The following is a 15,746-nucleotide window of genomic DNA, read 5'->3' on the forward strand; positions in this document are numbered from 1 at the left end:
ATTTTTAGCTCCTGACATTTTATTGTCTCGAACGTTTGTGCTTTTTATAACCTTTTTTAATCGTAATTGAATCATTAAATATTGAAAATGTTTGCGCAAAATTAAAATTGCCTTTCATAGATGTTTTCAGTTGTCATAAAATTGTTTAAAAATTAGGAAACTTTTGTAATGAAATTTTTGTCTGTTGCTAGTTTTGATGAGACAAAATTTCGCTGTCAAATTTTTCCTGTACTTAAAATTTCTATCTATTAATCAACTCTCAGTAATTGTAAAAAGAACAATGAATTTTATTTATTTATATTACTCTAAAAGTAATAAAATTACTTACTACTACTAATCATAATGCAAAGAATATTTTTCTAATATCATTATAGAGAAATCATAATTTCATCTATTGATAGATTTTATATAATGAAAAAATCAGCCATTTATTAAAATCAAATGAAGCAAGCAAATTAATGGAATTAAATTTGAACCAGTAGTTTTAGATGACTATAATGATAATAGAAAAAACTACCCAGTGATTGAAAGGAAATATCATGAAAATAAGAAATAAAATCTAGTAATGTAAGTTTTACAAAACAAAATGTCGCCAGAAAATTCTACTGCCGTTTAACATATCAGGGAGAAAAACATGTACTATGAAAAATAAATAGAACTGGGTTGATATAGGTTTAGTTGATACCTAATTTTATGTTCCACCAAGTACATTATTTGCTAACTAGATGTAACTCTCCTACTGTTTGTTTTTCAGAGTAATGTTTCTGCCCCTGAAGTATATTCAAAGATTTTTTACATAAATGGTTACATTTGCACCGATTCTTTGGCTAAAAGTTTATATTATAATATTTAGGACATTTGTACTAAAAGCACCTTAACATAAAATGCGTTTGATATTAAAATAAAATAACGGCGAAATTGTTTTATGCATTTAATTTTTATTATGCTTCTACCTTGTAGAATTGAAATAGTGAATTGATTTTCCTAACCCAGCTTTTTTCTCTCAAAATATTAAGATATTGATGCCAAAAAAATAGTTAAATTTTTTCAGCCATTGAGCGTTTTATTTGCTTCGTTGATTGACGATCTTTTATAGGTTTTGAAACATTTATAGAAAAAATGTCTTTTCTGTTTTAAATATTAATGCTATTCTCAAGCTGAATTTTATTTATACTTAAAAAATTGAATTTTTTTTGCTAGAATTTCTGATTTTTTTTTCATATACAGTTAACAATGTGATTTTTTTTAGTGATGCTCCAACTTGTAGTATTTCAATATACTTTTTATATTAGAGTCTGTTTTGGTTTGTTTTTATTTTAGAGTTTTTATGAATCTTAGTAGTATTTTTTAGTTTATTATGCAATACTAATGTCTAGTTGAGTGGTTAGAATTATTTAGAAAGCCAAAGCTAAAAAAAAATCATTGAAAAAAATTTGATAAATCTTCCAAAATTAAAATAAAATCTTTGAGCATATTTTAAGATGAAAAAAGCCTTTGGTTTTATTTGCCATAAAAAGTATAAAAGTAAATTTATGTGGCTAAAATTTTTATGAACTACTAACACCTTTAAAATGATATTCAAATTGCTCAACATTGATAAAAATCTAAGTTGTGTTTTTTCAGTTTTTTTTTCTATTTAATAATATATGACTTCTTATATAATAAATATTATAATTAATAAGCTTGGTATAGAATTTGTATGTAAAATAATTCTGTTGTTTTTATTTAAGTTTTATTTAATTGAAAATATATGATTCTTAGTACAAGATAAAGAATTTTTTCATATTTTCGTCAATAAATGTGTTAATTCTCAGTCGATTTAAAGAAGTTTTAGGCCAGAGCAGATATTTTAATTTTCAGTATGGCTTCGAAACCGATTAATATCCGCTAGATTAGATCCAATTCTCAGTCATACTGAAAAATCATGTATGGCATCGTATTACAGACAGTTTCCCACGAATATTATATTTAATTCAGTTTGTTAGCCTCGAGGTTTTAATCTTTTAATTTGCCATTTTAATAACTGCGGAAAGCTGTCCGTAATAAGATACGATAAACCACTATTATACCATGCTAATATTTTGCCTTAAATCATTACCTGCTCTGGTCTTATGTTTTCTTTTTAAACCAATTTAAGATTGTTCAGCTTTGAAATTGCTATCATTGAATGCTAGCTCTTGAGATTGCTTTATGCTAAATTATCTTTTTAATTATTTCAGATTTATAATATTTTATAGATAGAAAAAATGATTAAAACTCCGACCAACCAGAAGTTGTTGACAAATGTTGCTGTGGTCCGCATGAAGAAATGTGGAAAAAGGTGTGTAGATTAAGAGATATAAGTTTTCCGGAATTGTAATGTAGGGAGTAGATTTGAAATCTGCATCAAATTTTAAGGATTTTTTATAAAATTCGTTTTTTGTATAATTCTTTATCTAAAAGCGGAAATACAAATTAAGTTAATTAATTTTGGCATCCGTGATTGGTGGATTTAAAAAATCTGCGCTCTGATTGGATGTCTACATCATTCAACCAATTAGAGCGCAGGTAGTTTAAAATCCACCTATCCTATTGGTCAAAATTAATTAACTTAAAATGTATTTCCGCTTTTAGATAAAGAATTTTACAAAAAACGAATTTTATAAAAAATCCTTAAAATTTGATGCAGATTTCAAATCTACTCCCTACATTAAAATTTCGGAAAACTTATATCTCTTAGTGTAGATTGCGAAAATAAATATATTATATGTATATTGTATAGTTGTATATTTCAGACTCAAGTGGTGGAGACCCATTTCGTCCATTAGTATATTGCTTTCTGTTCTTTAGTAGTGACTTGGCTGTGTTTGTACTTCCGACGGTATTGGCTGAATTTTATTCTTTACTTAATATTGCGGAAAAAAGTGCCTGTCGTGCAGTGAAGACAAGGTAGGGAGGGGACATTTGGCTGTTAATTAGTTACACTAGTCTTGATAATAACGTTTTCTTATTCGTTGACTAAACAACTTTGGGGGCTTTTTGAATTTTAATTGGTTCATGATTCATTAAGTTTAATGTTCAACGTTTCAAAATGGAGGTGTTTTTTGTGTCATCATTGGGGATAAACTAAATAAGGTCAATCTTTGTTGGCTCACATTTTGTTTTATGGTTGCAGCTTATTACAATATTATAGTTATGTCATTGAGTAAAGGAGTGTACATTTATTTATCTACAATTGTCCTGTCCTTGAAAACAACATAATTCAGGGGTGTATTGTATATTCTGCAAATTTGACCCGGCTGAGGGGGAGGGGGTAAAAAAGAATGAAAAATATGTCGTTGGGGGGAAAAAAACGTAAAAATTAAGAGGACTGAAAGCATTTTTTCTATTTTTCTCCCCTCTTTTGTGAAAAAAAACGAAAAAATATGTGTAAGGGGGCATAATACCTATGAATAGAATAAAAGAGTTCTGAAAATATTTTTCCATTTTATCCCCTTCCTTGCTGGAAAAAACTAGGAGGGAAGAAAAAAAAATTGCAGCAGGGGAAAAAAATGAATTTTGTGCAGAATATACACAACTGAAAAATTCTTATTAAAATTTAGGTTTGAGATAGCTTGTTACAAGAACAAAGTGTTATCATGGAGGGAAGGTGTGGAAAAAGACCTGGATGAAGTTTTACAATCGCATACAGGAAAGTTATGTACATATTTTTTTATATTTATGCTTAATATTTTCAACAAAAAAGCCCTTAAAATTCTTGGATCAACTGCAGTTCACGGTAAAATATTCCAGGTAACAAATATTTCCAAAAATATATGAATTTTAAAGGCTGATAGCTGCCAACGGCTGAACGTACAGATAATGCCCGTACACTGTTTTAAGAGGCATAAGAAGGCCTACAAATAATCTAGAATAGCTATAAATCAATAATGCATAATTTTCTCGCAGTGCAGAGAAATGAGCGAAAAAGACATATTTTACGCGTTTTTTTCTTCAGTGAAGATTTCCCTGTGCATCATTGGATCTTGGCTATTCCAGATTATTTGTAGGCCTTCTTATGCCGCTTAAAATGGTGTTCGGGTAAGATCTGTACGTTCAGCCGTTTGGCAGCTAGCAGCCTTTTTAAATTCATAGGTTTTTGGAAATATTCGTTTCCATGAATATTGACTCTAACTGCGTTGTTTTTAAAGACCCTTCCTACATATTTCTTTCAACATTTTTTGTCACTAATTTTTTTGCTCACTCAACACTTGAAAAAAGCTGAAAGCATTAACAGAAAAGTGACCCCCTAACCCTTTTAATTTTAAACAAAACTGAAAAGATTGGGGAATATTTTTACCCCCGTCATCCCAAATTTTATACAAAACTTTAAATAATAGGGGGGTGGGGTGTAGTTCTTTTTAAACAAAAAAAGAGTCTGGTTAAGGCAATGTAAGTCAAGTCTAATTCCATATTCAGGGGAGTTGACCGCAATTGACAAAAATATTAATATACAACTATAACAGTGTTTACAAATGTAAGCAAAGGAGAAGTTGCCAAGAAAGCAGATTTAACAAAATGTTTTGAAGAAACAAAAGGAATAATAGAGTTGGATTTAATAATGATTATTAATTTATCTAACATCAGTTAATTATAAATCCTTATATTAAAGTAACATGATGTTTGTTTTTCTTTGTGCCTGAAGTTTAAGATTACGCTTTGCGCTTGACTGATATGGTTCTTCTTTACAGAGAAGAAACAGGTTTAGGGAATGGATTAACTATTTTGTTGGAGGTTTATAGTGGAGGATCGACCTACCCCCTCTTTCCTTCCCTCAAGTGGCCTTAGTGGCCTCTAGGGGCGCAACCACTAATTGAAAATAAAATAATCATCAATTTTAAAACATGAATTATCTCAATATGGCAGATGTCCCATTTGTAATAAAGCATCCAAAAGTAACAACTATATTACTGTCAAACAGGAGATCAAACTGAAATATGTAAGATTATCTTGGCTAAAGGAGATTTACAGGTTTCAATACTTTCTTTTCAATAGTGCAGTCACTCTTTAATACAGATATGACTGTAAGATATTGGATTTCAAAATAAAATACTAAAATAAAATGATATGTAGACAATTCCATTCGAACTGTTCTTTGTTTTTTTATAATCCCTTATTGCTAGCCATGATTCTTCAAATCTTTGTTAAGCTATCAAATAAAAAATTTTAGGTTCCTAGGTACCAGGGAAAAGATAATGTGATTCTGACCAACAATTTAAAGGAAAATTTCCCCATAACCCCCTTCACCTTTCCCTCCCCATCTTACCCACCCATCTTCAGTTACATTTAAAAACAATATATACCCCCCATCTTACTTCCAAAGGTTTCGTGATTTTTTGTAGAATTGATTGTAAGAATAGCTAGGCCTGGGTAGGTAGGTACTATTGTTTTTTTTAGATAACGCAGATTGTTTCGTATGAATACACGCTTTTCCTCAACAGTTTAGCGGATTTAAAACCGACACGCAACAAGCGGCCAATGGATCCTATAAATAGACACATTTGCTGAATCAAAACTGGTTTTACCTAAATTGTATCTGTTCCTTCTTCGCGATTAGAGAATTTCAAAGATTTTAAAAAAAAATGTGTGATGATTTGACTTTAAAATGGACTTTGATGTAAAATATATATGCTGTATATTACCCTTTACACATGAAAGCAGTAGTTGTTTTAAAAACCTTTTTTTGTAGATTAATTATAACTTATAAAATTGTCGACGGGGGTAACTTCTGACTTTAATTAATGCTTGTTTTTCTTCAAATTACCTTGAAATTTTAAACTTAGAAAGTAAAAACAGTAATAAAAAATAAACATATCATTTAACTAAAAATACTGGCACAATTGATTTACAACATATACTTTTTTAAAAATTGAAGCTTTTCTACAATTGGGGTCGGTTAGTCTGTCCTTCCGTCAGTAACAGTTAGCTTTTTAGGTGGAACAATTACCTTTTCATTAACTTGGACATGTTAGAATTTTCCAATCGATTTCAAACTTTGCAAGGTTATTCCTGTACTAATTAGATACGGTTTAGAAAGCGTATCAATTCTATAATCATTACCAGAATGTCCATACGCCCATTTTTAATATGTTGATTTTAACTTTTTTTAACAACAAATTTTTTGTGTAAAAATTATCTAATTGATCTGATTTTTGGAATACTGATTCCTAGGACAACAAAGTTCAATGTTTAAAGCAAAGCATCTTTATAATCAAGTCCTAAAATGTATTTATGTCCTTTAACATTATCCAGTTTTTTTAATTACAAACAATTAAACAAATTTACTTACACATTTGTTCCGACTTTTATAACTTTATATTCTAATTATTCACTTCTTAAACTGCACAATGATAATGTCAGTTTGTCCTACGGTTTCATAGCTTCGCTTTTATAGATGTTGTCATCCTTGTTTATATAGAAACAATTAGCATTGACACTCGAATTTTGTATGTAAAAAAGACACGATAGTATTAAGTTATCAACCACATAAACAATAGATTGTTAAAGACATTAGGCCTTTAATTGATTATATCAAAGGACTGTTATAAATAAGTATACCTAGTCAAATTAGTTAACAACTTAATAGTTCATTATACATTAAATAACAAGGATGACAATTTCCATAAAAGTTAATCTTTGAAAGGGTAGGACAAAAAAACATTAACAATTGTAGAGTGTCATAACTGAATAAGCAAATATACATATATGTATATGTATAAGTCTAAAAAAATGTAAGTAAATTTGTTGCAAAATATAGGATACTGTTTAAGGACATTCCTACATTTTTGATATGCTTTGTTTATAACATTCTACCTTTTTGTAGTAGGAATATAAAAAATGTTTCAAATCAACTTTTTGTAAATAAACAACGATTGTAGAATTGCTATGCTTTCTAAATCGTACCTTACTACTACTACAGAAATAACCAACCATGCCAAGTATAAAATCAATAGGACAATTATAAAATGCCTAAATTAACGATAAGATCTATCCTTTATGGACAGACAGACGAACAATAAATATAGAAAACCTTTACATCTCATTTCTGCTGCTTGATTTTAAAAGAAATTAAAATCAAGCAGCAGAAATGAGATGTAAAGGTTTTCTAATCTAACCTAAAGACTAACCTTTATTAGTTTGTTAACGTAAAATCCTGCATTATTAAAGATACTTGTTGTATGTATATGCTTCTATCCTTTATCCTTTATTTAGAAAGAGTCTTGTTTTAAAAAAATATAATTATAGATCAACAAGGACTAAAATCTTTGACCTATTTAGATTATGATCACATTTTGAAAAAGGTTTTGCCATGTCTTAAATAAGATACAAAATTAATGTGTAATGCCGTGTATTATTCCATACAAAATTAAATAATAATTGTTTTCAATTGCTAAATAATCTTAAATACACAAGACAATAATTTGGTGTTTAATTAAGATATACTAGCTCAATATAAAAAATAGCGATTGTGCCTATCGATTTCAAACTTTGCATGGTCATTCCTGTAGTAGTTTGGTACGATTATAAAGCGTAGCAACTCTATAATCATTGCCAGAATGTCCGTACGTTCATTTAAAACATGTTGATAACTTAACAACTTTTTAAAAGCGAAGCTTTTCTATAAGTAGGGTCGGTCCGTCCGTACGTCTGTACGTCCGTCCGTCCGTAACGGATAGCTTTTTTCATTAATTTAGGCATGTTAGAATTGTCCTATCGATTTCAAATTTTGCATGGTGATTCCTTTAGTAGTTTGGTACGATTTAGAAAGCGTAGCAACTCTATAATCATTATCAAAATGTCCGTACGTCCATTTTAAACATGTTGATTTTTTTTTACTTTTTTAACAAATTTTTATGTGAACTAATCATCTGATTGATCTGATTTTTGGTATATTAATTCCTGGGACAACAAAGTATATTGTAATAAGCGAAGCAACTCTATAATTAAGTCCTAAAAATGTAAGTATGTCCATAAACGTTATCCTGAATCAAGCAGTTTTTTAACAAATTTACTCACAATTTTGCTTTCACCCTTATGAATTTATATTATGATTATTCAGTTCTGACACTATTCAAGTGTTAATGTCCGTTTGTCCTACCGTTTCAGTGCCTCACTTTTATGGATGTTGTCATCCTTGTTTAACAACAAATTTTTATGTGATCTAATTCTCCGTTTGATCTGATTTTTGGTATATAGATTCCTGGGACAACAAAGTACAATATTATAAGCGATGCAACTCTATAATCAAGTCCTACAAATGTAAGTATGTCCATAAACATTATCCTGTATCAAGCAGTTTTTTAAAACAAATTTACTTACAATTTTGCTTCGACTCTTGTACTTTTTAAGTACAATATTATAAGCGATGCAACTCTAAAATCAAGTCCTACAAATGTAAGTATGTCCATAAACATTATCCTGTATCAAGCAGTTTTTTTTAACAAATTTACTTACAATTTTGCTTCGACTCTTGTACTTTTATATTCTGATTATTGAGATCTGACACTATACAAGTGTTTATGTCCGTTGTCCTACGGTTTCATTGCTTCGCTTTTATGGATGTTGTCATCCTTGTTCATTATATCAATTATTTTATCCATATAAAATTCAAAATGGTTTAGAACAAAAATATTTACTTTTGTGTAATAAACGGCAAAGTATCTAAACAATTAGAATTAATATATCAAAAGTACTCTTGATATGACTTTTTATATCACTCATAATGCATAAAATAACCATTGTTATAAATCCTAGATATGCAGTGTTGAATTGTCTAAAGAAATATTGTTTTAAAACCTCAACAAATATGACAAACTTATATTAATAAGCCATGAACATTAAGGTTAAATGCTATTTTAAAGTCAAATCATCGCACATTTTTGGTTAAAATCTTTGAAATTCTATTATCCTGAAGAAGGAACAGATACAATTTAGGTAAAACCAGTTTTGATTCAGCAAATATGTCTATTTATAGGATCCATTGACCGCTTGTTGCGTGTTGGTTTTAAATCCGCTAAACTGTTGAGGAAAAGTGTGAATATCTTTATTTTGTCTCTTACTGGCGACTACGCCCCAAGCATCTAGGGGTTCTGATTCAAATGGGTAAAGAGGGCCTTGAAAATTAGATTAAAAACACCTGAAGCCTTAAATCTGAAAATAAAATAGCCTTAAACCATATAAGGACAAATTTGAAGCCTAGAGAACCCAATTGTTTCATTAGTTATTGAAATTAGACTTCAAACAAAAAAACTTACTACTTTATTTAATAGAACTAGTTACTTCGCCTCTGGACTCTTGGGTAGGTTGTAGGGGGACAGAAAAATAGCCTAAAACCACTCAAACACATTTATAAAGCTTTTCTGAAAAGGACAATCTATTCAGGCCACAAGTTTCCTAGATATTTAGCTTCAGACAAAAACCTTTACTACTTTGTTTAAAAACGATATTTTATTTAGGTATCCGACAAAGAAAGACAGGCTCAATCCGAGGCAATGTTCAAAGATATTGCGACCATAGTTTCTGATAAATGTGTTGACGCGGAAACGAAAAGACCCATTCCTGTTTCTCTTATTGAAAAGGCAATGAAAGTAAGTCATTTTTGGAAATAGGAGATTTTTAAAAATATATTGATAATTTTACCTACCCATATATTTTAAGTGTTACCACCTTTTCTTTATATCAAAATTCAATAGGTACTTACTTAGTTTTTCAAATCTTTCTTTTCTTTGTACTTTATATTTTTTAGCTATAAAATTTTTTTATTTATACCTACTATAATTTGACTAAAATGTTCTTGAAATGTCTATTAGTTGATTTATAATGACAATCAAAAAGAAAAATTAGGTAGGTACTCAATTACTCCTTATAAGTCAAAATAGATTGGATACTAGTGGGGAAAAAAGGTATATATATAATAAAATGTGGGTTTTTTTAGTTGCAAACGATTATAAAAATGCACACTTTATAGATCAATAAATAAAGTAATTTATTTTTTAATCTATTTACAGGAATGTCACATTGCTGTGAAGCCGAACAAGAATTCTAAGCAGCAAGCCTTGACAACAATTGAAAAGCTGAAAGAAGTTATTTCCCTGCAGAGAGCACAAATGAGAATCAAAGTGACAACTCCTGTTAGAACTTTAAATAAGGTAGGTACCTACTTAAACACAAAGGGGTGTATATTCTGCAAAATTGATCCTGCTAAAAAGGGGGGAAGGTAAAAAAAAATATGTGGTTAGGGGGAAGAAATATAAAAATTACCTAAGAAAAATGAAATCATTTTTCCATATCCCCCCCCCTTTCCTTGGAGAAAAAAAAACAAAAAATATGTGTTGTAGGGGGGATAAAATTAATAAAATATAGAGTTCTTTAAATATTTTTCCATTTTCCCCACTCCTTGGTGAAAAAACTAGGGTGGGGGGGAAATTAAAAATTTGTAGCAGGGAAAAAAATCTTGTGCAGATATAAAACCCCTGTAATCACATGTACCATATTTTTTCTTATTTTATGTTCAATTAGAATAGATCTTTTGCCTAAAGGTCACATAAAATTGCTTCTTTTTTCTAGTTTTAAGTGTATTTTTCTTAAGTGATTCGAAAGGCCCGCATGTCCATCTGAAATGTTTTGGTAGAAACAGGATTTTCTCAGCTCCTTTAAAAGATAGACGATTTAAACTTCTTGTCAACATTTCCATCAATAAGGAGCAAAATTAAATATAAAACATATATGGTGGTCGGACTGCTTTTATGCCACTTTTACTTTTGCTATTGATTTTCTCAGCTCCAACATAAAATTGACGACTGAAATACAACATTTACATCATTATGGAGCATAATTAAGTACCTATAAAAACATGAATGACGGTCAGACTGCTTTTAAGCACCTTTTTTAGCCGCTTTTAGTTGATCTCATTTGTTAATATCTTAACATGTTTGTGCTTCGCTACTTTAAAAAGTTGTATTCTTGTTTTTTAAGATAAAGAAATTGTTGACAAAGCTTGAGGTTACAACAGAAAGTGAAGAGGAAAATGATGGAGAGGCTAATCTTATTATTCTCATGGATCCAGGACAATATAGGTAAGATATTGTGGCTGTAGGATGGGTTGACATGGGACACACCTGCCACAATACTGTCAGTTTGTTGTTTTGGATAATCATATCATAATTATGCTTCTGTTAGGACTGATGTCTGGTGTTGATTTTTCTCACTGGAGGCCTCTTGGGGCACTTGAGGGAAGGGGAAAGGGGGGGGGGGTAAGTCGACTATAGTTTTTTAAACAGTCCAGGGGTTAGCTAGATCTTAAGCCAGAGATATACAAACATCCTGCTACTTAGTATCAGACAAATTGCTTATTCCATTCCCTGTCATATTTCAATAGGTTTATGGAATATAAAAAAAATTTCTAGTGTATTATTTTGTTTATTTTCCTTACGATACATACGAATTGTATTGTTAAGTAGGACACCTGTCATACTTGGGCCAGGTTTCAGTAATAATCAGTAGGCTCCAATTGAGAATAAGGGTTTGATATTTTTTTTCTATTTCTCAATTATACTTGATTCATGGCTTTTAATAAATTAATATATATTAGGGTTGGCAATCCGTCCAATTTTTGGGTCGGATTCGGATTCTTACAAAAACCCGCCGTTTAAAAAAGCGGATTAATCCGTGGATTGCGGATTCTTGGTATTTTGCGGAATGTGGATTTTTGGATTGTGGATCGCAGATCCTAGCAATATAGGTATTTAGATACCAGATTAGAATCGGTTTCGAATAAATACGCGAAAATATTTTTTGGTTTTTGTCTGCTATATATTACATAAAATTTTAGGTGCTACAAAAGTAATAAAAATTAACAATCCGAATCCGCAATTCTAATTGTGGATTCGGATTCTGGGTAAAAAAATTGGTCGGATTCCGGATTCGGATTGCCAACCCTAATATTTATGATTATTATTTTAGGAATATTGAAGAGCTTGTGAAATCAGAAACCCAAGGAGCCGCCTCTGTTCAAGTTCTTAATCTTAAAGAAGTCAATGATGAAGAAGAAAAATTAAAATAAATTTTTTCTTATACTTTGCGCATTTTTCATTTCATTTTATTTTCAAATTTAAATTTTTTTTACAGATTAAAATGTTCTTGAAAAATGTAAGAGATAGAATAACAGGTATGTTTTTTTTACGAAATCTAAAGTGAAGCAACACTATAAGTCTGATCAACTGTAGGTTAGTTTGTTATTTTGAACTAAAGTAAGATAAAAAATATAAAGCTAATTCAGAAACGTTTTCATATAGGTGATTGTCGTTTGACGCAGACATAATGGCATATAGTAACTGTGTTGATAGAATACTATTTTATATAGTATTAAGGGTTTTTATGTCTGAAGATTATGATCTCAACAACCACTGAACTGATTGGGTTATCTATTTTCAGTAAGCATCACATGGGCCCTGGGATGGTTTTAGGCTATTTATTTTTTAAGTCTTTGATTGGTTTTATTTTTCTAGCCCCTTTCTGCTTGCTTGAATATATAGTCCCTAGATGCTATGGTTGGCATCGGCTAGTTATTATATAAACTGAATTAAAGACTCCACAGAAGTTTGTTCCAGATGTCAACAGTTAAGATTTGGCTCAATCACCTTAGTTTTACAATTATCTACAGCTTTTAACAATTTAGGTGAATAACCAACAGCCCAAAAATGAATATTGGAAACCTGTCACCTACCCACCCCCCTGCTCCACCTACTACCCCATCTTCAAGTCTATTAGCAGGAAGGAGTTGATTTTTAGCTAAATTAATAAAGTATTAAAAAGCGAGGCTTTTCTATAAATAGGTTTGGTCCGTCTTACTTGTTTACTTGTATGTGTTTTCTTCGGTAAGCTCGTAAAGCCATGATGAAGAATTCAGTCTCTGCTGGTTAATTTTTTCTCGCTCATCCACTGAACTAGTCTTTTTTTAAATGTTGTCACTTGTCTGATACTTTTTATGTCACTTGGTAATGAGTTCCAAATATCTGCCGTTCTCACTGTGAAAAAGTTTTTTCTAATTTCTAGGTTAGATCTCTCTTTTATTAAATTTAAAGAGTCTGTTTGTGATCTTGTGACTGTTCTTTCTGGGTTCATTTCAGGGTGCCTATAATTACACTTGACATGTCCAATATTTGTGATTAACTTGTGCATCTGAATAAGATCGAACATAAGTCTCCTTTTTTCTAGACTCCAAAGACCAAGCTCTTTCAGTTTTTCAACATAATCTTTACCTTGAAGTCCAGAAATCGTTTTGACAGCTTTAACTTGTACTTCTTCTAAAACAGATATATCATTGACCTGCCAGGGGGACCAGGCTACACTTGAAAATTCCATGTGCGGCCGGACATATTGTTTATACAACCTCAAGAACACTACTTTGTCTCTGTAATGAAAACATCGAGAAATTTGGCCTAATACAACTCTTGCTCTGTTTGCAGCTTCTTGACAATGCTTTGATGGTTTTAGATCAGATGATATTTTAACGCCAATGTCTCTCTCATATTCATCTTCTTCCAATTCTTCTCCATTTATGAAATATTTAGTTTTGGGGTTGTTTCTTCCAAAATGCATAACTTTACATTTTTTAATGTTAAAAGCCATAGACCACTTTTCACTCCATTCATAAAGTTTATTTAATCCATCTTGAAGTTCCTGGGTATTTTTTTGATTTTTGATACATTTACCAGCCTTTGTGTCATCAGCGAATTTTTTTATCAAATCAATAATCAGTTTAACACAATCATCCAGGTCATTTATAAAAATGACAAATAACAATGGTCCCAGTACTGATCCTTGTGGTACACTTGAGCCTACCTCTGTTTCTTTTGAATTAGAGCCATTAACACAGACCCATTGTGATCGATTTGTTAACCAGTCTGTTATCCAGCTTAACAGCTTACCACGTATGCCATGAGCTTTGAGTTTCAGTGCCAACTTGGAGTGGGAAATTTTGTCAAAAGCTTTGCTGAAGTCCAGATAAATGACATCTACTGGGTCCCCTTGATCTATACATTTTGTGATAAAATCCATGAATTCAAGCAGATTAGTTTGACAGGACCTGTTCTTTGTAAATCCATGTTGAGAAGTGTTGATAAGTTTGTTTCTTATAAGATGTTCAGTTATTTTATCTCTGATGATACTTTCCAGCAGTTTACAGGCCACACTTGTTAACGAAACTGGTCTATAGTTCGAAGCCTTGCCTTTTGATCCTTTTTTGAAAATAGGTATCACCTTTGCCTTTTTCCATTCTGTGGGAACACATCCTTTACTGAGAGATTCCTGAAAAAGGATTTGTAGAGGTATACTTATCACAAATTTAAGTTTAATCAACAAGGTTGTTGATATTCCATCTGGTCCAGGAGCTTTACCAGGTTTCAGTATGTCAATTTTATCTTCTATATCCTGTTTAGTTATTATCAGATCCTCAATAGGAGAATCAAACACTAGATCCTCAATATTATTAACATTAACATTGTCTTTACTAAAAACGCTGCTAAAATGTTCATTTAAAATATCAGCCATCTTTTTTCCATCACTAGTCACTGTGTTGTGTTCATCTAAAAGTGGACCAATACCAGTCTGCTTGCCAAGCCTAGACTTGACATATTTATTAAAGCTATTTTTACCTTCATTTCCATTTTTTTTAGATATTCGAACTTCAACTTTTTTCTTGGCATTTCTAATAGCTTTTTTGGTCACTTTCTCAGCATCTTTATAGTTTTTAGTATCACTTTCACTTTTTGTCAATTTCATTTTCTTGTACAATCTGGATTTTTTTCGTAGCATTCTTTTTATATAATTGTTCATCCATATAGGTTTAGAATTATCACTTGTTGTAGTTATTAAAGGCACATGCTTATAGATCACTGTATTTAACTTTTGTTTAAAATTCGCCCAATTTAAATTCACGTCATCATTGCTTAGAAGGTTAGGCCAATCAACATTTGCAATTTCATCTTTTAATTCACTATAATTAGCTCTAGACCAGTTTAATTTCACATCATTATTGTTAGTAGAGACAAAGTCAAAACATGTTCTAATTAAAATCATAACATGATCACTATTGGACAGAGGTCCCAGATTTTCAGCATTTAAAACACAGTCATTAGTGCAGAGAACTAGATCTAGGATATTATTTTTACTGTGTGTAGGAAAGTCAACGTATTGACTAATATTATTGTCAATACAAGAGTTCAAAAAATCACTGCTAAAAGTATCACTTGTTAAATTGTTCCAGTCTATTTTAGGAAAATTTATATCACCAATAATCAACGAGTCTTTTGGTGCATTTTTAATCAGGTTACATAACATTTCATTGTTAGCTTTGCTACTACTTGGAGGTCTGTAAATAAGAAAAATGTTCATATCACAAAGTGAAGTCGATATTTTAAAATGAGCATACTGGTTAAAATCACTAAGGTTGTCAATAGATAAAACTGCTAGTCCATTTTTAGCATAAACTAAAATTCCTCCTCCAATTCCATTTGTAGTATCAGTTCTGTCTTTTCTTAAATCCGAAATTAAATCATATCCAATTACTTTAAGAACATTATCACTTATAGTTTTGTTACACCAACTTTCTGTTATTAAAATAATATCAGGTTTAAAATTGTGAGCTGTAGCCTCTAAATCTGGAAGCTTACTAAGAATACTCTGGGCGTTGGTATAGAGTAATGTAAGCCCTCCACATTTTACTCCTT

At 30.7% G+C, this 15,746-nt stretch overlaps 3 protein-coding genes across 15 annotated transcripts in view; 1 reads left to right on the top strand and 2 right to left on the bottom strand.

Moving 5' to 3' along the window:
- The window catches only part of LOC145331603 (uncharacterized), a 140,564-nt gene that overhangs the window by 123,029 nt on the left and 1,789 nt on the right, over positions 1-15,746 (bottom strand). The window lies entirely within an intron of this gene.
- Positions 1-15,746, bottom strand: part of slmb (beta-transducin repeat containing E3 ubiquitin protein ligase slmb) — an 88,396-nt gene that overhangs the window by 70,855 nt on the left and 1,795 nt on the right. The gene's annotated exons all lie outside the window — the stretch shown is intronic.
- On the top strand, positions 2,217-12,145 carry Sbds (SBDS ribosome maturation factor). The gene is made up of 8 exons (XM_080177564.1): positions 2,217-2,320; positions 3,582-3,666; positions 4,481-4,554; positions 4,938-4,989; positions 9,474-9,605; positions 10,026-10,166; positions 10,993-11,093; positions 11,980-12,145. Exons 1-8 carry the CDS (start codon positions 2,247-2,249, stop codon positions 12,077-12,079), a joined length of 759 nt encoding a protein of 252 aa, XP_080033690.1. The 5' UTR covers positions 2,217-2,246; the 3' UTR covers positions 12,080-12,145.

This window comes from Acartia tonsa, chromosome 11 (genome assembly GCF_053477335.1).
Source record: "Acartia tonsa isolate MP-2025a chromosome 11, ASM5347733v1, whole genome shotgun sequence".
NCBI lineage: Eukaryota > Metazoa > Arthropoda > Copepoda > Calanoida > Acartiidae > Acartia > Acartia tonsa.

Bases quoted from the DNA above. Each gene is read 5' to 3' on its own strand.
- Sbds (XM_080177564.1), top strand. From the start codon at position 2,247: ATGATTAAAACTCCGACCAACCAGAAGTTGTTGACAAATGTTGCTGTG. The intron at 4,990-9,473 runs GTTTCAATACTT...TATTTTATTTAG, and splicing joins TGGCTAAAGGAGATTTACAG to GTATCCGACAAAGAAAGACA. The intron at 10,167-10,992 runs GTAGGTACCTAC...TTGTTTTTTAAG, and splicing joins CTGTTAGAACTTTAAATAAG to ATAAAGAAATTGTTGACAAA.